At 37.5% G+C, this 23,933-nt stretch overlaps 1 protein-coding gene across 1 annotated transcript in view; it reads left to right on the top strand.

Moving 5' to 3' along the window:
• The first annotated feature begins 2,455 nt into the window (after positions 1–2,455).
• Positions 2,456–23,933, top strand: part of LOC143385946 (protein ITPRID1-like) — a 47,845-nt gene continuing 26,367 nt past the window's right edge. Inside the window, 3 exon segments of the mRNA XM_076841377.1 lie at positions 2,456–2,553; positions 3,692–3,803; positions 3,920–3,980. Coding sequence (XP_076697492.1) covers positions 2,456–2,553; positions 3,692–3,803; positions 3,920–3,980 — 271 coding nt within the window.

Here is a 23,933-nt window from a genome sequence, read left to right as displayed (position 1 = left end):
AAGGCTTGAGGTAGGAGTCTCCTTGCCACTTCTTAGCTCTTGGTGACTTCTCACAATGCTTGGTGCTCCTTGGCTTATAGCTTGGACACTCCAATCTTCACCTCCCCTTAACATGGCATCCTCTTGTGTATGCCCTCTTTTCATAAAGACTCCAGGTATTCCAGTAAGGCTCATTCTAATTCATTGTGAATTAGACTGACTATATTTGCAAAGATCCCACTTCCAAATAAAGTAACATTCTGAGGTTCCAGGTGGACAGGAGTGTTTAGGGGATCTATTCAACTGTTCAACATGGTGGTTTTCAGACCATACTTTGGAAAAATAGAGAAAGATGCTTCATTTTAGTGAAGTAAGTTCTAAGGTCCTACATCTTAGAAGGAATTTCTAATGGCCATATAAGTACACTCTGGTTCTGACTCCCAGTCCAGCAATCTCTACACTGCCAGCTGTCATCTGTGGTCCTACTACAGGTTTATGAACCTTGAGTTTTGAAGCCAGAAGCTACAAGTACTTTGATCTATATCCCAAAAGAAATTAGATCAAAGAGTTTTATCAGGTTACACTCCATTGGCAAATATTCCCAAATTGGATGCTTTTGACACTGTAGTCTTGATCAGTCTCTGTTGTCCTATAGTAGTTCCATTCCCTTCCAATCTATACTGTAACTCATAGGGAAACTTTTGAAATTCTTTCTTATCACCACTTTCCATTCTATCACCCTTGGCTCCCTGATCACCACTCCTAATAGTTTCTCTCATGGTTTAATAAATCGCTTTTTCAGTATTCTATATTCTTAACTATATTGGAGGTACCCTGAAAACTGGGACTAAAACTTCCATCTCTGCATTTATGTACTTAGGGAACACTTGATGAATGCAGGAATGAAATCCCTCCCTTGAATCCACAAACTTAACCAAAGCTTTCCTTCCAATACCCATGTAAGGACTCTCACCTTAAGGCTCAATCTTCTCACATCTTCTTCCTTCTTTGGAATTTTATTTTAACAATCACCTTCCCTTTCTTCTACCCTCAGACATCTCTATAAGCTCTTCCCTTTAGATACTCACCGAACATACCCACTCCCAGAAGGTCTCCTCTCCACAAAGCCTCTTGTGCCTGGTTTGCTCTCTTCATTCCCAGTGACCTATAGACTGGCCCACAGCAGGAAGCTCATCCTCTCAGACTCCACCTTATCTCAGTTACTACTTCTGGGCATTGATCTCACCTGCCCTCCTAAGTCACCCCAACAATATTTCAGCAGCTAGTTATTCTCTCTACTTCTCTATACTAAAACTAATACTCTGAAAATTGCCAAAGCCTTCCAGTCTGATAACCATTAAACTTCACCCACCACTCCCAACATCAGCACCATGACATGAGTTTTCTACATTCTTTAATTTTTATATGAAGCTCCCACCCCTCATTCCTGCCTCTCCCTGTGTATGACCTGATTCCAGTTTTCCTTAAAGTTCTAGCCTCTGTTTTCTTTCTTTTCACATGCATTACTCCATGAACCCACCATAAGACATGAACAATAATTTGATCTTTGATTTGTCTTTTGCCAATCGGTGTTTCTCTTCTCAAGTCTGTTTTAGTATTTTAAGTTTTTCCTGGTTATTTCCTAGACACCTTTTATTTCAACAGCCTGCTCTCTCCTCCAGTATCTCACTTAACCTCATTCCCTCAAGATATTCTATTCATTTTTGTTTCTTTATATGTTAGTGGGACTACTTTCCCATTTTTATAAATTTTGCAGATTGCTAGGTCTCAATTCTACTTGGAAAAAATCATTTCACATGCATAATTCAGTGAACTTCAGTCAATTTGTTATTGCTAATTTCCAAATCTTTCACATGTAACATGAGCACCAGAGGTTCTCCAGTTCTGGACCACTCACAGTGGTTCCTGTGGCGAGAAGTAGAGGTTCAGTTTGAAGACAGAAAGAAGTGAAATATAGTTTCTTGTTGTCATAGGAAAGAGTAGAATGAATCAATAGCAGGACTTAGGAAGTTTGAAGGTTGGTGATAAGCTAGTTTGTGGGGAAGAGAAAGGGGCATTCTGAGCAGATCAATTGTGAGGCACTTTAAAAAGTTTGAAGAATATATGGTAGGTCCACATTTGAAGGAAAGAGCTTTGTGTAATTTGTTGGGTCGATTCACCTTGGACAAGCTCATGCATTGGCTACAGAACCTATATTCTGAATTGCTATGCTATATTGTCTCCTCAGATCACTATCTACTAAGATGACCTATTACCACCAAACCTGACATCGGTCCATTGTGGACAGAACACAGCCTCACAGTTTTCTCTACACCCTGACCCAGAAGCAAGCTATTTCTAATTTTCCAAAACCTTCTCTCTTTTTTTCCTAATAGTAGGTATTTTGAATGCAAACTCCAAAATAGGATCCTTGTCCATTTCAGAGAACTGGACAGTCCAAGTAGATAGCACAGGGATGCCACCTTCTGGATTCATGATGAATGTGTTCGTGGTGGGTAGGACTTCAGACAAGGGCTATGTGACTAGTGCTACTTCTGAGGAACAAAGGGAAAGGTTTGGGGAAGCAACCTGGTAAAGGAACTAGAGATGTTTCTTTGAACTGATACTCAGGTTAGGTGGCAATGAGGGTTGAATGTGTGAGGCAACAGAAGAATTCCAGGATAAGAAAAAGCATGTGGGTCCTCATGACACTAAAGGAGGGAAAATTTATATATCATGATATTTGATTATTCAATGAGTTCACATTGACTGATCTGGCTAGTGTCTGAGGAGAAGACAATATTTCCCAGAGAAATTCAAGGTGAGTCCTCATAGTTTTTACAATGTATTTCCCCTTGATTTTGAGTTGATGCTGCCCAAATCTGGTCTGAGTCCTAGAGATAATAATCACTTGACATGTATTTATGTGAATGCATATAAAAATAGCTTATGGATATTTCAATTGAAATTTATTGGGAATCAACCACTATTGTCTACCATGGAAAGAGGAAAAGAAGCTGGTTATATGCTTATTGCATCTAAGTATCTTGTTTGAGGCTGTTCCCTGAGAACCATAATCCTAGCAACTATTCCTGCTATAGGGTGAACTGATATAGCACCCTTGGAACAAGAAGGACAAGTTCTAATATGCAGCATGGTACATGTGCCCAACAGATTAGCACTATTTGTTATTACAAAAGCATTTAGTGATAGAAATTCTCGTAATAAGAATAAACAGTACATTGGAAGGAGAAGAGTCCAAAGGAATAAATGAGGGGGAAATAATCTCCATAAGAACTGAATTTTAATATGACAAGTGTAAAAACTCATCCTTATTCTAAAGAAAAAAAATCCACCCAGTGGTTACACAATAACACTCATTTATTTGTTATTAAATACTCATTAAATCAATAACTCATCAAATGACTATTGCTTATTTATGATATGCTCAACTTTGGGTAATACATGGGGACAAAATTATCATCCTTGGATCAAAGTTACTTCTAGTCTAATGAAGGAGATAGCCACCTAGGTGATCTAATACAGTGTTTTCTGTATTCTAATACTAGTGTGTGCTCTTTATATCTTAGGAATGTAGAGAGGAGGAGTACATGTGTGTGTACACGTGATCGCTGATTAGGGTTTGGGGTAGGAAGAGATAGTAGTGTTCAAGTAATACTTTATAGAGACAGCAATGATTATGCTCCTTCAGGGATGAGCAGGATCTAGTGATCTATGCAGATGAGACATGGAAGAACACTCCATGCCATGTACAGGGACCAAGAGAGCCCAACCAGCTTGGGGACGATGAGAAGTTCCACATGGTATAGGAAGTGGAGGGCATTTGGATGAGAGAGAGGAGATGAGTCTAGAGAAGAAGCCAGGCGAAGATTATTAGGACCTTTCTGTTGTGCTGACAGCTTTGTGTTTTATGTTTTAGGCCAAAAGACCACTTAAAATGTCTTTCCAGGCTGTTTATAGTGTTGGCTGTATTATTGAAGGTTATTTAATTTTGCTATCGCCAACAACAAAAACAAAGGGGGTGAATAAGCTCATAAAGCATGTCAAGATAGGACAGCAAATGGGTACTCTCCAAAACATATGAGAGTAAGTAAAAAAAAAGCACAAGTGTAATGAGCAAAGATAAAAATAATGGAACAAATAGGAAAGTTACTTGCCCACAAAAAGGGATGACAGTACCGAGTTACCCTTAAATACTTACAAAATTCAAACAGTTTGTGACCAATGACTGCTATTCCTAAACTGGTCAACCCTTTGGCAAGACCCATTTGGTCCCATTCTGGCTCCATGTTTTAGCTCTGCTTAAGACATAAAGATCAAACCTTCCTCTGGTCATGAGGGTAATTGGCAGCTGCAGCTGTGGCCAAACTTAATTGCACTCTGTCCATTTAGGCTATGGAGGGATGGCCCCAGATACCTCCCCAATGCTTGCATTCCTTTCTCAGCCTCAATTCTAGCTCTTTAACACCCACCACCCAACCTCAGGGAAGACTGATGACTACTGTGTAACCAAAGGTTCAGGTAGGGTAGTTTGGGTGCACTGTTCTAAATGTGCTCATCACTTGCATATACTTCTCTTTGCCTTTTGCTCTGTGCTTTAAAAATGATTTAATGAACCACATGGGTGTGCATCTCAATTTGGACTATGAGTGCTTCTGTTCTGTGACCTCTGGGGCAGGCTGTCTGTACTTGAACTGTGATTTCCCTCATGCTACCAAGAGGGATACAATCAAATGATTATTATCTTAGAAAACAAATCACACTGGCACTTGAGGTATAAATCCTACAAGCTCAGGAGTGAGGTTGGGGGGGTCATCAAACCCAACTCCTGACAGCTTCATGCAGCCAAGGATATGCCATGTAAATTTCTCAAGGGGCATTTAGATAAGAGGTAGAAGTTCCAGGCATGCACAGGAGAAAATGTCCTGGAGAACTGAATTCTTTATAACACAACCCAAATCAACTCAACTTACAAAATTCATCAGTCAATGCAAAAGCTTCCTAGAGGAAAAAAATAAGACCCAAAGTCAAAAAAAAAAAAAAAAAAGAAAGATTGAGATTTCTGTGTGTCCACCCAGGATTATCTACTAGTCCTGGAGGCCTGGAGCTCACAGAGATAACAGGCCACTAGGATTACAACACAGTTTATAATCTCTCATAAAGACCCTCAGGGTGCCCTTAAGAAAAAGAAACCAGTACATTAAAAATGCCAGGTGGGAAACAGGCATATGATAATGCAAATGCCTCGTGATCCATAGTGAGCCAGCAGGGTTTGAGAGAGAACACAGGATTTAAGCTTCAAATTTCTGCTCCAGTAGGTAATAGCTACATGACCCTGGACAAGTGCCTAAATATCTCTCAGCCTCAGTCTTGTCTCCAAGTTGCAAAATAAAGTATGAAGAGGGATAATTAACATAGGAAAAGTGTCTAGTATAGAGTCTCCTCTATATTTCTCCTTTTCATATTCAATTCCATGTACATTGATAAAGGAATAATTAGCAACTCCTATCCTGGCTATTCCACAGTCTACCCAGATGCCAATAATAATTGATTGTGCAAATGTAAATGCTTTTTCTATTTCTTCAGTCTCTGATTTACACCAATGTTAAAGACACATTCCTTCAAGTAACTTAACAATGCTGCTATGTTGCTAAGGAAACTTCCCTAGAGATAAGCAAGGCTAGCATGGGGTCATTTGGATTTTAAGCAGTCGGGTTTTGGAGAAACTCCAGCAAATTCTCCTCTCAAGGGAACCTTTTTAGGCCATGAGATTTAGGCTGTCTTATATAAGCTTACAAAATTCTAGCAACATCGAGTTCAACCTTAACACCACTATGTATAGTCAGTGTCATTTTTATGGTCCTATGAGGTGGAGAATTTCCCAGTGATTGCTTTCCTTCCAATTTTGTTATAGCCTCACATGATGTCTATTTCTCATTGTTCTTTCATTCTTTTTAAAAATTGTAATATTTTCAACCTAACAAAAAATCCTATTAGTGTTAGATTCTGAAAATGGGAACATGAGTTTGGGAGGCCATTATCATGTGATGTGCAATTTAGATGGGTAATTTGCCCAAACAATAAAATTGAGCAGCCTTTTTCTCTTCTACTATAAAGGAACATTTCCTCAGATAGTTCCCTGCTGTTTCAAAGAGTGATGCAATGAAAGAAGAATCTTTTAGCAGTAGAGGCATCATCTCCTGCAAGGGTAGGGTCAGTCAAATTACATGCAATTGACATACTGCCAGAATAAATGGAGGTACCTCCAAAACATTTGTGAAGTGACCTTCAAAATGGAGATCACAGGAACTCTAGAAATTTAGAAGGTGCCTTCAAGATGATTGACTACTTCAGTCCTCCTATGTCTTAGATGAAGGACCTCAGTGATGTGGCCAAATTTTCAGAACTAGCAACAGAATGGGTATTCCAGATTCTGGGAAATAATTTTAGTGACTTTAAAGACAAAAAAAAAAAAAATCTTCAGCCTGGGCCCATGAGACACCTGGTGTTAAATGTTATGTATAATGTCTTCTTTTAAATTGAACCATAATGGACATATGACAGACTACATATTTTTTAAATTACATAATTCGATAAGGTCAGACAGGTGGGTAGACTCATGAAATCATCACAAAAATCTAAATGAGAAATGTATCCATCTCCCACCAGTTTCCTAGTGTCACTTTGTAATCCCTTTCTGTGGCATCTCCCCAGGCAATTAATGGTCTGTTTTCAGCTGTCTTCTCTAGATGTAAAAAGGAGGTGGGTTTGGAGAACCCCCCCGTCGACACACACACACAGACAGACACTGATGGCCTCTATTTTAAATATGTCCTGAATATTTCTGTCATATGGGAAAAACAAAAAACTAAAACGTCAAGAGAGAAAGAGCTTTGCTTTTCAATTGTAACAAAATACCAGCAAAAACCTCAAAACAAAAACAAAAATTCGAGATGTTGACGGGATATAACACAGAAATTCCCAGATAATCAGAAATGTGTACATAGGTCTCCAGAGTCAGCAGAACAGATTCAAGCATATATTTCAAACCCGCATGTCCACAGCCCTTTGAATCCAAAAAGATAGGTTTTTGTTGATCTCTATCACTTATAAACTGCCACAACCTCTCAGTGATATCATGAGCTGAGACAATTCTGTCATGCAAGCCAGGTTTAGTAGTTTTCAAATTCTAATCATAATTAAGTGCCTGTGTCTGATGCCTTTCCCATGTACCCTGTAGCCACCTTTCTTGGCCCAGAGAACATTGAAGTAAATCAATAATTAAGCCCATTATTTTCTCAAACAACACACTTGGGTCTCTACCCTCAGGAGACTGTTGTGTGTTCAGGGTCCTGGAGTAGAGGCATCACTAGGCAAATTGGAGAAGCAGTAGGTTTGCAATCTGTTCAGGGGACTGGTTTCCTCTCTATAAATAATGTTCTAGGTGATTCAAAGGAGAGAGATTAAAATATTTTAGACCAAGTGTGCAAGGCCACCCCTTGGATTGTCTTTACATGTGTCCCCTCTGGTCTTGCACACACATCTGCCCAAGTTTAAAGCATTGCCTAGAAAATGAATGTATATATGTATAAAAATACATCATAGCGTTTAAAGAATAAACAATAGAAATACACTTCAGAGTGATAATAAATTTAACAAGTCTCTATTCCAGAGCCAGAAGTTCAGTGTTTCAAATTTTATTTTTTTAGTTTTGGGGTTTATTTTTTCCTTGTTCTCTGGTGCCCTCCTGTGTTCTTTTCTGAAATAGCACTTGATTTACAAAACAAGTAAGCTCAAAGAATAGTGACTCTTTGATAGCATAAGTGACCCAATTATATCTCAGTCTTCAGGATGTTTCAAGAAACGCATTCCCGTGCAAATAGTAGGTACTTAAAAGTGGTTGCAGACAACTCCAGATATTTAGTCCATTGCCTGCCAAAGAGTAGATACTTAAAATAAAATAAAATAAAATTGTAAAATGGCAATCTAGTAGACATAGATGCAGTTAAGTAGAAGAGTCTGTTGTATCTTTTGGGCATTTTCTATTATATGCATATTAAATGTATATAATGTGTATACTAAATGTATATAGCATTTCCAAAATGCTTTATTATCTTAGATTATCTTGAACCTACTTTCTAAACTATAATAATAACTATTAAAGTCCTTCATTGATTTTTTCATGCATTCTTTTATTCAAATATTTATAAATTTTAAACTATGAGCCACAATCTGTTTTAAATGACAGGAATTCACAAAGAATAGCATAGTTTCTGCTCCAGGGAAACACACAGTCTAGTCATGGAGACAGTGAAGTGGCCCCACCCCATCAGTGTCAAATGGAACCCACTTTAAAAGAGATATGCATTGTGCATCATTGGATCATGAAGAATAAGCAAAAAAAAAAAAACAAACCCTAAAGACCTCTATTAATGCATCCCTGAATATTCCTTTCTTATGGAAAAAAAACCTAATTAACAAAAAGAACAGAAAGAGCCTTGTTTTCCAATTGTAACAAAAAACACAAATAAATACACTAAATTTGAGATAATTGGTATCAAAGAATTACAGCTACAAACACTGGAATTGCCTGTAGAATACCTTCTTGTCCCATGCCTAGATTCTGAGTCCCTGAAGGATGTGTGGGTATCTCATATTTGTTCAATCCAACAATTTTTAACAACTCTGACTAGCACATAGAAGGTAGCCCAGATTTTAACTGAGTCACTGCTCTCTTCTTTATATTGGTTTCTACCTCATTAACCAATTAAAAGAGGAGAAGACTAAATGAAATATGTAAAAAATCCTCTCCCCACTCTCCTAAGTGAGACACGAGAGCTAAGTTCAAACACCACTTCTCAGCCACATTGCACAAATGAGTCCATTTCTTTTTGCCTATCCTCAAGGTCCTTGTCCACTTCCCACATCTCATTGACACGGCATTCATTCCATAGGAATGGCATCATCTAGTGATCTTGGAATATTTTATCCATTGCAATCAGATTGCCATATTGGATACTTCAGTCATGTTTATTAACCCTCATCCTTCAGGATTCTTCTAGATCAAACACAAATATTGGATCAATTTTCAAGGGTCCTTTGCTAAAATCTAAGACCATAAACTATCATCTCTTTGAGGATGGAGACTTGTCTTTCCTTGTTCCCTAATATATGACTCAGAAAAAAGAGGAATTCAAAAATATTATTGCATTAACCTGAACCCAGTGCTGGCTGCAAACTCCTTCTCTGGCCAGAGTCCTAGAGTGACCTCCCTCATGTCTACCTAATTCCCAACTTCATGTTCTTTCTTCTAGTCAAATGGTTTCCTTGGCTCTCAGCATCACGAGCTCTTTCTGCTCTAAGAATTTGCTCTTGACTTCAGTGTTCCTGAGACAATCTCTAATCACTTGATTGCAATATTGCACACCTATTCTTCTTGGAATTACAGCAATACCAGCTCCTCTGGGATGTTTTTATCAAGACAACATGGTCTAATGTGGAGAGACTGGTTTTCTCAGAGCTGAACACTGACCTTGGGTTCTACTTCTACTTCTGCTGCTTCAAGTAAAGCACTGAACACTATTTGGGTCTCTACTATGAAGAGGACTATTATCACTCACAGTCCAGAGCCTTCAAAGTGCTTAATGAATGCTGGTTTCTTGTCCTTACTTCCCCATTGATCAACATCATTCTTTTTCTTAATATCACAAAGTTCTGGGGTCACTGTAGGCAAACTCATTATGTCCTTGTTTTAATTTTCTCATTTGATCTTCTAAGGGCAGAGGCCATTATTTATTTATGGTAGGATGAGTTTAGTATTTTAGACATTCAGCTGTGATTGATTCTTTAGACCATTTCTCCCAACAACCAACTCTCTTGCCCAATCCTGCTTGACACCCCATGAAACTGACTCATCCAAATGAGATCTTCATTAGTTCCATATCCAAATAATCTGAAAAATCACAAGAGGTGACTAGTTCTGCCTTACAGTGAAGGATACCTCAAAAAAATAGATGATTTCAAGTTGTGAATCAATGATAAAGTAAAAGTCAAAACTCTTGTGTATGTGATTTGTGTTGATAATGCCATCATCATATGCCCTTGATATTGCTTATGAAAATATTTTCTTTAAACCACTTTAAAGAGGTCATCAAGATGCCTCTCCCCTTTATTCTTACTATTCAACCCATAAGTTATGAATTTCCCAGTTTCCACATTATTTTTTTGAAGGGAATTTAAAGAAAATTCTAAACACGGTATGCCCTCGAGCTCTGTGACTACATCCAAGAATATCACCAGGATCTGTTGTTATCAGCTAAAGTAGGGCTCACTGAGCCTTTCCTTCTGTCACCAATACAGCCTAATATAATGGTAAGAGCTTTAGACAAATAACACTTTGGCTTCAATGCTGGCTCCCCACTTTGGTTGACTTTGAACTTTGAGGTTCTCGTTGCAAAGCATCCACTATTTTAGAATAAGTATCGAAAAATACCCTTCCTTCTTTCCTCTCTGCCTCAGCTTAAATGAGTGCTTTGCCCTTTCTGGTGTGGCAATAGCACTTTATACTATTATATATATGTTTCCATATCTGTCTCCCCCAGACTTGAGAGCAGAGATCAAGCCACATTTGTCTTAATAACTAAGCATAGACACAGAATGTCTGAGACACAATAGACATTTAATAAATGCTTGTTAGACTATTTCTTCCTAAAATACCATTTTACATTTGGGCACAGGCACTGCCAATGGAATTTTTCAAAGTTTTAGTAAAGCTCTAAGAAACCATTTACCTGTCACCTTACTGTGCCAGGAGCATGAATTTTCATGTTAATCCACTTTACTTCTATTTCATGATCTTCTCTCTCACTGCCTGAATCAGACCATCCACTTAGGCACAGGAAGCCTGGCTTTTTACATTACTAGCTCAGTTCCTTCTTAATGTCTCTCTGTCTCCTCTGCTGACACAGAGGTATAAATTATCGGCCAGCAGGAAGTCAAAAAGAGTTTTAAAATCCAAGCGATAAATAAGTGTGAGAAAGCTGCCAGAATTTTTAAATTCGGCAATTATCTAGAATGGTTCATTGCCATCTATTTAGAAAAGATTTACATAGATTGATATCTGTAGTAATAAAAATGAAAGTTAACATTTGTTGAGCACTCACAATGGCCCCAAAGCACTTGACGCTCATTATTTCACTTAAGCTTCACAAAAGTATCATTTCGCTTTTATCACTCTAGGCCTTTCCTAAAGATGAGGAAATGGAGGTAACAAGATGTTTAGTCATCTCCTCAAGGTTAAACACTGTAATAATGGAGCCCAAATCTGCAGGAGACAGTCCTACTTTAAAAACCATATCCACCTTCTCTTGGCATTCCTCTGAAAGCAGATCCTGAGACAGGGATTTGGATGCAGGCAGTTTTGGGAAAGTGATCTCAGGAAGCAGGCTGCAGAGGGGCAGTGAGACAGAGAAGAGAAGAAGCTAAGTTGGTGACCAGGCTATTGCTATGGACAACTAGGATTTGGTCCCAGTCAGAAACCTCTAAGAGATGTAGGACACATCTAGAATCATCTCTGAGAGAAAAGAAAACTGAGGTTTCATCTACAAATTCTAGCCCTCATTTATGTAACAGTTTGGTCTACCTTTTTGGCACTTGTGGCTCACCTTGAGCATGGACAGGCAGGCTCTACTGGTCAAGGAACATCCTCAGATACAGAGACCCAGGTAGGTACTGCTTTGCAAACTGTCTACAGGTAACCTCAAGATAGGCTGAGAGGATACAAGATTGGAAAAAACCTACAGCAGTAACTAGGATGCCTTTAACCCTTTAGCTATTCTGAAGAGAGGAAGCACACAGAGATAAGTCTGCATGCACCAAGGAAATAACACATTGGCTTTTTACATTACTAGCTCAGTTTCTCCCTGCATTAGAAATGCCAGCCACAAAGTTTCTAAGAAATCAATGTTTTAATGATCCTGGCCTTACAGATGAGGAATCTGAGGCACAGACAGTTTAAGTCACACACACAATTCTGTAATTTAAAAGCATCATAAGCAGAGATTCCGTTCAAGGGCTCAAACTCTGAAAAGTTCGCTCATTTGAAATAATGGCATTATGGAGAGTGCGACCTGCCGAAGTTGCCCTGCTCTTTTGGCCCAGCTGCTTTGGTTGCAATTGTCACTGCCTTCTCAGATAGCAGAAGACACAAGCTTTCTGCTCTTTAAACCTCCTCCTCACAATGTCCACCCTAAGCAGCCTCACCATTTCCATGTCAGAGAAGAGCCTGGAGCACATTGGGGACTCAAGAACAGAGTTCCAAAGTGTCAGGGACTGTGTGACATGGGAGACGTATTCTCAGAGGCATCAGGAAGGCAGACTCTGGGAGGAGAGGAGCTATGTACCGATGGGAACCCAACAGTATACCTGGCACATCGTCAGACTTTGGAAATTTTAAGCAATTCCATATTAGCAAAAGCGCTTGATCTAGATTCGGAAAGAACTGAGTTCAAATTTCAGCTCTTCTAGGACTAACGCTGTGATCTTGGGAATTCCCTCAATTACGTAAGGAAAACGGGAACAAATGGAATGTTAACATTGATTGAACACTCCCTATCTCAGCACAAAAATTTTGGCATGATTTAATTATCCATTATCTTATTATTTCTCCCACCAAAGGGTGACGATTATTAGGCCCTTTTCGAGGATGAAGAAATTGAAATTTTTGAAGTGTCTATCACTTTCCTAAAGTCACACAGCTGGGAAATTAAGGCATCTGTGCTGCTAACATGGTGCTATTTATTGCTCTTCTTGGAGGGATTTTTCCAAGGCCTAGCCTGGTACTTGAGGTAAGAGAAGGTTCAAATGGAAGCTGTGAGTGAGCCCACTGGAACAGCCCCTTTCAGTGAGAATGTCTGCACACTATAGTTCAGTTTAAAGGCACCTCTCAAGACTGCACCAAGTCCCACCGCCAACTCCAACAGGCACACTCCTTGCAGAGGTGCCTGCAGAAGGCTTGGAAAAAGCACTGACTCATAACAGGTGTGTAAGGGAGGAACCATCACATTTGGCATTAAATTTTCACATTATTTTTCCAGTTCTGCACATGTGTACATCAAGAGGATTCCTATAAGAGAATTCTTGGGCAATTACATTTCTACAGGGCTACCGGTAAACTTTTGTTTCCTCCATATAGCAATGTGCATACAAGAAGTATATAATCAATGTTCCCACTAGTCCAATGCACATACATCCTTTCTGCCACTGCAGAAACTTACTTCATTACAGCTCTTTCTGCTTTAAACTCCATAGGTAGCTTAACAATTGATTTCTAGACAGACTTTCACAGCTTCTGGGGGATATTATCTCTGTTTGTTGGAATCTTTCTTCACTTAGAAGACAACCAAAGAGGTCCTGAAATGACTTTGAACTTGCCAGTGTGCTCAAATAAATCAACTGATTAGAAACACAACTCTCTGTCCCTGAGCCTCGCTGCTATTAGAATTATGAAGATGAAGCTTTGGCAAAGCTGCAGGCTCATGAATACCCATGGTAGGCTCTGAACTTTTTAAAAAGGGCACTTTTGCTTTCCTGTAAGTACTTGGATGTAAATGTGTGCCTCCATCTCCCTTATTTCTGAGACTCACTTGAGGTGACATTTCCAGGACCTAGGCAATTACTTGTGAATTGCTTACGAGCAGCATCTAATTTGAACAAGTGTTATTCAATTTCCAGGTATTACATCAAGTTTTGTTGTCCAGTTCAAAATTTTTTTAAGTTCATGTATTTAGATTCCATAGAATGATGTGTTTTACTGCAACACTGTTTTTGGAAATTTAACACAATTAATAGGCTAAAAATTATGAAGTAGACTGCTAAGGGAAGTAGGTATGCTACCATCATGAAGACAAGACAGGAAGTTCTTGAGCTTGGGTTCAGTGGAAATGCTCTCTCTGTCCTTACAATAAGCCACCAAGAAAGCTAGCAGATCAGAGTTAAAGCCTTGGCTCTGGGTGAGATGGCACCAGGTCAAGTCCTGGTGTCTGTGATTTCTGTCTGTGTGATCTTGGGGATATCCCTTATCCTCTCTTCATCAATTTTTAAAAGTGGGGATCATGATATTTATCTTACATGTTCACTTGAGGACTTCTTAGCAAAAAAACTGGCACCTATCAAACCCATGATAATTGTTAGCCATTATACCCATATGCATTAAAGATCTGAATAATGCACTTGAAAAAAAAACACCTTCAAATTTCTTTACAGAGATATGGCACTATTAGATTATGAAAAGCCAGAAGGAGTTGGCTAGGGAAACAATGACAATCTGGTAAGGGGATCACACTAGTGCTTCTCTTTTAAAAGCCCCTCTCACCTGAGGTTTCCTATGAGCATTAAGCAACATGAAGCATGTATGACCCCTGCAAAGTATCTGGTACACAGTCCACCATCAAGTGCTCTCGTGAATCTGGCAACCTAATGGTGAGAAGCGGAGAAAAGCAAGAACTCCACCCAAGATCCTGGATGCTCTTCCACCTCGGGGCATTTCTTTGATTCCTCAATTCCTTCTGTCTTACAAGAGCAGGAGCACTGACTAAAGAATGCCCTCTGTATTGACCTGTCCATCAATGTACAAAACAGCACATCGCAGCCTTCCCCTCTAGGTGAACTCCTAGCCCCTGCGGAATGCCACTGAACAGTGGAACAATCCAAATCCTTCCCAGGTTTGGAAAGATGATTTGAATATAATGCGCCAATCTCCTTTTTCATTTCTATGCTGATGCCTTTAGTGTATCCAACACACTCAGACCTTCAACACAGCTGTTCAGGAAATAAACTGCCACATTCAACATCCAGAATGGGGACTATAAAAATGCATTAGATCTCCTTGTCTTTCTTTCTGTAGCTAATCTGAGTGCAGCAAGAAACGCACAGCCAAAAAGGATTTAGCAGGATGTGAAAGGTCAGTCATGGGGTCAAGCAATCAGGTGTGCCCACCCATGAGCAGGTGCTTATATCAGAGCTCAGTGTCAACCAGACAGTTCCTCTGAGGGGGTCCTCAGAGACAAAGAGGTCACAACAAGCCTGCTCCCTGCTCTCTAGAAAGGCAAATACCACTTTAGGCAGAAATCATCACCCCAACTGTGTATGCCTGATATATCTTGCCTGCAAGATGAGATGCCACTCTGTGAAATCCCACGGGAGGGAGAAAGACTGCTGTAACTGCATCTGCAGAACTCCCTCCACATGGAAGCTGCTGAAGAACACTTATCAGAGAAGCCAGATGAATCCTAATGCGACACATTCAAAGCCCCTGCACCAGCTGTGTCTTAAAGGGATAAAGGTCTATAAACAGGATGAACTTTATCTAATAATCAGCCTTCTTTACCATACTCTGAAACAAACATTTTTTTTTTTTTTTTTGCATTTGTGACTTTAGGCTCAAAAATGGAGGTGATATTTTAGAAAGTAGAGCACTAATTCAAGAAGTTCATGAGGTAAGATTTTGAGATAAGTATATTCAGAAACTAATTATATCCTAGGAAATTCAAACAGCTAAAACCACAGATTGGAGCATCCTGATTTAGTCACAAAATTGACTAACTTGGTCCCAAACTCATGGTGATCACTCACGTTTTTTAAAAGTGGAAAGTATCCACTCAAAAAGTGTAAAGTATCCACATAAGGCAACTGTGTTTGTCAGTTTGCTGTGACTGTGACATAAAAACCTGAGATTAAAAAAAAAAGAAAAAAACAAACATGTGAGGAAAGGTTAATTTTGGCTCACATTTTCAAGGGTTTCAGTCCATGGTCACTTGGCCCTGTTGCTTTAAGCCTAGGGTAGAACAGTACATCATGGTGGCAGGAGTACCTGACAGAGGTCAACTCAGGGTGACCAGGAAGCAAAAAAGGAGAGGGGGGGCCAGGGCCGGCATGCCCCAAAGATCTAATTTCCTCCTACTAGGTCTCCATCTCCTAAGGTTTTCCCTTCCTCCAGTAGCACCACATGCTGGTGACCAAGCCATTAGCACTTGAGCCTTTAGGGATCTTTAAGATCCAAATCATAATAGCAGTGAGATATTCTAGATGCACTCTTCCTTACTGAGAGAATAGAAAACCTCCATAGTCCAACATGTCAGGATCATATGCAAAAGTATTACTGATGCATGGATCAATTTCAGTGAAAACACCAGTGTTACAACTTGAGGAAAACTAAATTAATTTCCTGTTTAAAGATGTAGAGAAGTCAAGGAGAATGAGATGAACCAAAACCAAAGCCCACAGGATAGGAGCATTCTTGACAAATATGCTTGTTAAAGGATATTTTTAATGGTTCCTTAAGGAAGTTTTAATATTCATATAAGAAATTTCTACCACAAATCTCCTAAATTTAAAATTCAAAGAATGGGAAGCAACATGATATAACTCCCTATATATAAATAGTTTATATTTTATGATTCATTTATTTGCATATTTGTTTAGGAATTTATCGATTCAGGTGACCCATGAATCCATGCGTACATTGTTGTGTGCATGTATTATTCTCCATGAGCTGTAAAACCCAGGTTACACCCTGAGGTAGGGATTTAAACCACCTTCTCTATTTGGCTAAACTCTCCTGGCCCCTCCACTCTGCACCTTGTCTTGTGCTTTGATAAAAATGAATGCCAACCATTGACCATGGCAAAAAAGATGGGATTCAGGTGATGCAGGTTGTCTGAAATCCAGTACTAGCTTCTCTGACTCTCACCTCTATCCCACACCCAGCACCTTGTTCCTGTTCCCAAGTAGTTTACTGATTGCTATTTGCCCATGGAGGTAAATGCTTATGGAAAAGGTGGTCATATTTTATTTATCTTTGTTTCAACTTTCACCAGCTTCTCTAAACTGAACTCTCCCTCGGAAAGTTTGCCTAATTTGAAGTTCCATAAGGACAGAGACCACAATCACTCCATTCATCACTGTATTCTCGGGGCCATAAACACATTTAGGTGTTCATAGTACAGTAAAAAGAAATAATGAATGTTTGCTTTTTCTCCAAAGTTCCTAGCACAGAAGTCTTAAGACTTGGGAATTTACAGACTTCTTAGAGCCCTAAGAAAAGGACTCATGAGAGCAGAGGGATGACTTTTAGATGCAGGGTCAGGGATAGCTGCCAGAAAACCAATTAATTTTAAGCATTAGAACTTTCAGCCCCAGCCCCTGGCCTCCAGGTCAGGGAGAGGGGCTAGAGATTGAATTTAATCACCAATGATTTCATTAATTGTGCCTACATGATTAATTCTGAATACAAATCTCTAAGTAGCAGGGTTTGAGCAGCTTCTTGAGGTGGTGAATACGTTCATGTGCTGTAGGGTGGTGTGCCCAGATATGGCACAGAAGCTCTGCACCCTCTCTGCACATAACCTTATGCATCTTTGTGCATGCCTGCTTAAATAAATGATCAAATGAATAAATAGTTGAACAAGTAACAACAAATCTATGCCCTTTTAGAATTAAAATTGTAGTTTACTAATTGGTGTGAATGAATATACTATGTCTACAACCACAGATATGAAAAATTGTGCTCTATACATGTAATAAGAATTGTAATGCAATTCGCTGTTATATATAAATTTTAAAAAGATTCTATTTTTTTCTTTGTAGACCTTTATATTCTGCTGTGTTGTATAGTTCCTTGCCTACTGAGCACTCAGTAAAGAGTTGCTCAATGATCAAGACCTTCTGAAGAAACATAAATTCCTATTTCTCATAAACAATGTAATATTAGAACCCACATTGCATTATCCACCTGTGACAGGCCATATAGCTTGCCATTCCAATAGTTCTCATGCTTTCAGGCACATGGCAAGGTTTCACTTTTCACTTCCTTGATATTTGGAAAAGCCATGTACTGTGCTTTGAATTTTGACAGAAATTGTACTGAATCTTAAAATCAATTTACAGGCTATTGTTATCTTAACCTTAGTTTTCTGACCTGTATATGGAGTATAGTTCCATTTATTTGTTTGTTTTTTTAAATATCTTTCAACTGTGTTTTATTATTTTCTATACAGAAGTCTTGCAGCTCTTTGGTTAAATGTATTCTAAGTACTTTATTTTTTTTCAATGTTGTTATAAATGCAATTATTTTCTTGATTTGTTTTGAGCTGTTTATTGCTACTATGTGGAAATAAAATTTTTCTATATTTATCTTATTTTCTCCAACCTCAGTGAGCTTATTTTTTAGTTCTAATAGTTTTTAGTGGATTTTTAGGTATAGATATATGTGTGTGCATATATATATATATATATATTCATATGTGTGCACACACACACACATGACCATGTTATCTGCAAATAGACATAATTTTAATTCTTCCTTTTCATTCTGAATGTTGTTTTATTTATTTCTTTTTCTGACATAATTGTCCTGTAAATAGAAGCAGGGAAAATGGATATCCCTTCTGCTTCTTAATTTTAGGGGGAAAGCATTCAGTCTTTTACCATTAAGTACAATGTTACTCTGTTAATTTTGTATGTGCCCTTTACCAGGTGGAGGATAGTCAGTTCTATTCCTAGTTTTTTGAGGGTTTGGATCATTAGAAATTGTTACATTTTGTCCAAGGCTTTTTCTGCATCAATCTAGGTGACCATAGGTATTTGATTTTTAATTTTACCTATTGCTTATGGTATAGACTGATTTTTAGTTAAAATATCATATTTCTGGGATGTATCTCACATGAACATAGTGCATAACCCTTACATGTATTGTTGAATTTATTTTGCTAGTATTTTATTTGGGACTTTTACATGTATGTTCACAAGGACTTTTCAGGTGATGTCTTTGTCTATACTTGATATCAAATCTAGACATAGAATTAGTTGGAAAATTCTATGGTTTGGATCTGGAATGTTCTCCAAAGGCCCATATAGCAGAGGTTTGGTAACAAGTGCGGTTCTGTTGAGGGATGGTAGAACTTTAAAGACATGGGGCCTAGGGGAGATCTTCAGGTCTTAGGGGCATGCCGTTGAAGAGGATAATGCAACCCTGGCCCCCTCTTTTCTCTCTCTCTCTCTCTCTCTCTCTCTCTATCTATCTCTATCTCTATCTCTATCTCTATCTCTATCTCTTTTCATGGTTGTGAGCTGACCTGTTTTGCTATACCACACATTTCCATTATGATATTCTTCCTTGTCCAAAAGCAATGAGACTAGCTGATCATGTACTAGAACTTCCAAAGTTGTTAGCCAAAATAAAGCTTTTTTCTTTATAAGTTGATTACCCAGGTATTTTTTTATAGTGACAGAAAGCTAATATGGTAAATGTTCTCTCCTCCGGTATTTTTAGAAGAGTTCTGAAGTAATAAGTTATTAAGGTTTTTTTAAGAACCTTATATTATTAGTAATTCTTTAAACATTTGGTAGAATCCACCAACAAAGCAAACAGACATGGACTTTCGTTTGTGGAATGTTTTTAAATTATTAATTAAATACCTTTACTTGTCATAGGCCTGTTCAAATTTTTTATTTCTTCTAGACTAAATCTCAATAGCTTTTACCTTTTTAGGAATTTCTGCAATTTATCTAAGTCATCAAATTTGTCATTTATTTCATTGTCTTGTAATGCATGTTCCTTCAGGAAAGTTACTAATACTATGTTTTCTTTCATTTTTGATTTATTAATTCATTCTTACTTTTTTTCTTGGTCAAGCTACCTAAAGATATGTCAGTTTTGTTGACCGTTTCAAAGAAGAAACTTCTTTAAAAATTCTTTCTATTGTTTTTTAATCATCTATTTTACTTATCTCTCCTCTATATTATTTCCTTCATCCTGCATTTTTTACATTTAGTTTGATAGTTTTGTAGTTTCTTAAGGTGAAGGTTTAGATGACTGACTTGAATTCTTTCTTAATATAAGCCTTTTAGAGATGAAAATTTCCCTTGAAAAATTGTTTTGGTTGCATCCCATAAATTATGACTTGTTGCAGTGGTTTGCACTCATCATGAAGTATATTCTAATTTCCCTGTGGTATCTTCTTTACTTGGAAGTGAGCTTTTTAAAACAACAACAACAAAAAAAAACTGTGAATTTCTCAGTTCCTTTTGTTACTGACTTCTAAATTTCATTATATTGCACTCAGAAAATATGCTTTGTATATTTTAATCCTTCAAATATATCGAGGCATGTTTCATGACCTATCATATGGCTTATCCCAGAGAATGCTGCAGTACATTTGAGTAGAATGTGTTTTCTTCTGTTAGGAGGAGTGTTCCTCAAATATCTATTGGGTTTACTTGACTTATGGTATTTTTCAACTCTTCTATTTTGTTGTCGATCTTCAGTCTGATTGTTCTACTCATTGCTAAAAATAGAGTACTAAAGTCCTTCATTACTATTGTTGAATTATATGTTTTACCTTTCAAATCCATCAGGGTTTTTGTTTGATTGTTTGTGTGTTTGTTTTAATGTATTTTGGAGCTTGGTTTTTGGTATATTTTTTGGTTGTAATTGTAATGTCTTCCTGATAAATTGATTATTTTATCATTATAAAATGATATATTTCTTTGTTTTTATTAACAATTTTTATCTTAATGTCAATATAATATAATGTAATATGAAAAATATATTCACTCCAGTTTTTTTTCCTAAGGTCTGTTTTCTCTCCTTTCCTCAGGATCCCAGGGAGGCCACATCTGCTTGAAATGTCCCTGAGCATTAGCAATTCCTCTTCTGACTGCAAATATGCCTACTTCTGAAATTCTTTCACTGTCATGTTCAAACAGAAGAGAGGTTGAATTTTCTTTCTCTGCTATGATTTGTAGGGTGAGAAGTGAATCTAAGCAAACTTTTCTTAAGACAGCAAGTATTTTCATCTAAAATTTCAATATTCTTCAAATTATTTATCTTCATTCTCTCAACCAAACTTACTGAATTTTAGATTGTGTCCCTCAGGTGGTGTGGGTACGGGAGGGTACACAGATCTAAAACAGAAAATGGCAGGAGAGTGTGGTGATATGAATCAAGGACACTGAATTATTCAAAAGGTAAGGAACTCATCAAAGGGTCCCTGTAAATGGAGGAAACGAATTAGAATGTATTTCTCTGGAAATAACTTGATCTGAACTCTTTTATCTACATTCAGGATGTCTTTTTTCACAAAAATGATATGATTTTGATTTTATGCTAATAGGCATTTCAGTTTAATTAAACTACTGGGGAAATTTGGTTACTATTTCAATGAGCCTTCTGCCTAGGTTGAAAATGCTTAATACTGGAGGTATGGTTTATTTGATAACCTAAAATGCAAGGCCTAATTTTATTATAGGTTATCTATAAAATACTTGTTATTGAGAACCTCATTTATATCAATCATCCTGTCTGCAAAGGTCTATCACTTTTTAAATTGTTGCTGTTATTTCCATTCTAATTACAGCAGTGCTTCAAATCTACTGAGGCTATAGCACTAATCATAGAATCTTCCCTTTTTTTCCTCTGAAAGATGCCAAAAGCTTTAAAAATGCCAAATGCTTTCAACAAGTTGATAGACAAACTATACTGGGAGGAGCTCACTTAACACTGATGTGCAACCACCTCTGGGGAAGCCCCTCCAGCTGTTTACCACCTCACAGTGATGCCTCAGAGCAGTTTGCTAAAGAGGAAAGAAGAATGTCACTTGGAATGTAAGCAACAGAGAGAATTTAATTATCTTGATTGGAATATGACCAGGACACCCATCCCATACCCACAAACCACAAGATTAAAAGCATTCCTTTTATAAATAGAATGTTTGGGTTTGGAAAGGCAAAAGCAGGAGGAAGGATGTGGGGGTGTGGGGGTAGAGTCTGATAACTGTTTGAAAGATAAGCCACTCTTTTTAAGCTGCCAACATGTGAATTTTAGAAACCTTTTTAGTCTTATGTGGTTTTTGTTTTTGTTTTTGTTTTTGTCTCTTTTGCTTATGCATAATCTTCATGCTGCTTTCTGCTTTGGGCACAGAGGAAATCAGAGACAGGGCCTTTGAAAACTGCTCATCAAGTGATCTGGAGAATTGACTGTGTGATTTAAGGTACTAGCTATTTTAGAAGCTGAAACAAATAGGCCCTGAGGAATCAAAAAGATGACAGAACAATTGGATCTTTGTCAGCGGGTGGAAGGATGTGCTGACGAGTGGATTTCCTTCTTCTCTTCATGATCCCATTTCCCATTCACCTACTGCTCTTCCTAGAAGCACTAAATCAAACATCAACCCGTAGTCTATCTCTGGGAAACCTAATCTATGACAAGTGGTAGGGATGATTTGTAACTGAACTCTAAGATCTACATGTTTAAAAATCTACTGATGGCAATAGGCACCAACACTAGTATTAGATCCTAAAGGTATAAACATAAATATAATAAATAAAAAGTTAAATTAATAATTGTTTACATTTTAAAATGCAAGGTAAGCCACTAAGTAGAACCATGATCAATTCAAGATGTTACCAATATAGTGATTGCAAATCATAATTCTTGAAAATTGCAAGATTCCCAACAACTTCTATGTTTGCATGTATAGTAGGAATCTTGCAGTATATTGTTAAAGCATTGTATAAAAAGCAGGCCTCTTAATAGAAAACCAAATTTGAATTCTTAGTAAACTCCAACACACTGCTTGTATTAATGCTTAATTAGTCACTTAGTGCTATTAGTAATTGTTTTGGTCATATCTAAAAATGGAAGTATACAAATTTACACATACCTTGCTAATAAGAAGCAAAGAAAGAATTTTCATTTTTGAATGATTTAATGCCTCATTTTCCTTAAGAGAGTACTAAGGGCTATATTTTGATAATCTCTGATCATGCTGTCACATTTTTGTCAATAAAAATATCACAATATTGCAAATTACTTTCAAGATGAGTCCCTACTACAGTAGTTCCCCTTATCCAGATTTTTTTTGGGGGTACCGAGGATGGAACTCAGGAGCACTGAACCACCCCCAGCGTATTTTGTATTTTATTTAGAGGCGGGGTCTCACTGAGTTGCTTAGTACCTCACTTTTGCTGAGGCTGGCTTTGAACTCACAATCCTCCTGCCTCAGCATTTGGAGCTGTAATAGGCATATGCCACTGCACCCAGCCCCCCTATCCAGTTTTGTGTTTCACTTACCCACATTCAACTATAGTCTGCAAAATATAGTAGAATACAAATACAAATAAAAGAAGGGTTTTTTGTTTTGTTTTGTTTGTTCCAGGGATGAACACATGAGCATTTTAGCACTGAGTAACATCCCCAGACCTTTTTAATATTTTATTTAGAAACAGGGTCTTGCTGGGTTGCATAGGGTCTTGTTAAGTTGTTGAGGTTGGCTTTGAACTTGTGATCCTCCTACCTCAGCCTCCCGAGCCATTGGATTAGACATGTGCACCACTTGCCAAGCACAAGTAGGTATTTTGAGGAGGTGTATGATTGATTTCATTATTTTTTAAATCAAATTTGGAAAGTTACAAACATTGTTTATTGAGATAGTCTTTATGTTCCTTTCTTTTCTCTTTCTTGAACTCATATTATGTACCAATCTCTAAGGCTCTGTTAGTTTTTCTTAATTTTTTTTTCTATTTGTTTTAACAGCTGGGTAAACTAAGTTGACTTATTCTCAAAATTTCTGATGCTTTATTTGGCAATCTCACTTCTGATGTCAACAACCTGCTCTGAATTTTTCATTTCATTTATCATTCTTTGCAACTCTAAAATTTTATTTATTTTTTAAATAATTTAAATCTATTTGGCAATATTCCAAACTTGATGAGACATTGTTCTCACATATCCCTTTAAATGTTTAGATATAGTTTCCTTTAATTGTTTTCCTTTAAATATATATATATATATATATATATATATATATATATATATATATATATATATACACATATATACATATGTATGTGTATATATATATATAAAATTATATATA

Source organism: Callospermophilus lateralis (genome assembly GCF_048772815.1).
Source record: "Callospermophilus lateralis isolate mCalLat2 chromosome 11 unlocalized genomic scaffold, mCalLat2.hap1 SUPER_11_unloc_1, whole genome shotgun sequence".
Lineage (NCBI taxonomy): Eukaryota > Metazoa > Chordata > Mammalia > Rodentia > Sciuridae > Callospermophilus > Callospermophilus lateralis.
The sequence above is the reverse complement of the archived record's forward strand: the minus strand, read 5'-3'. Positions and strand labels throughout refer to the sequence as shown.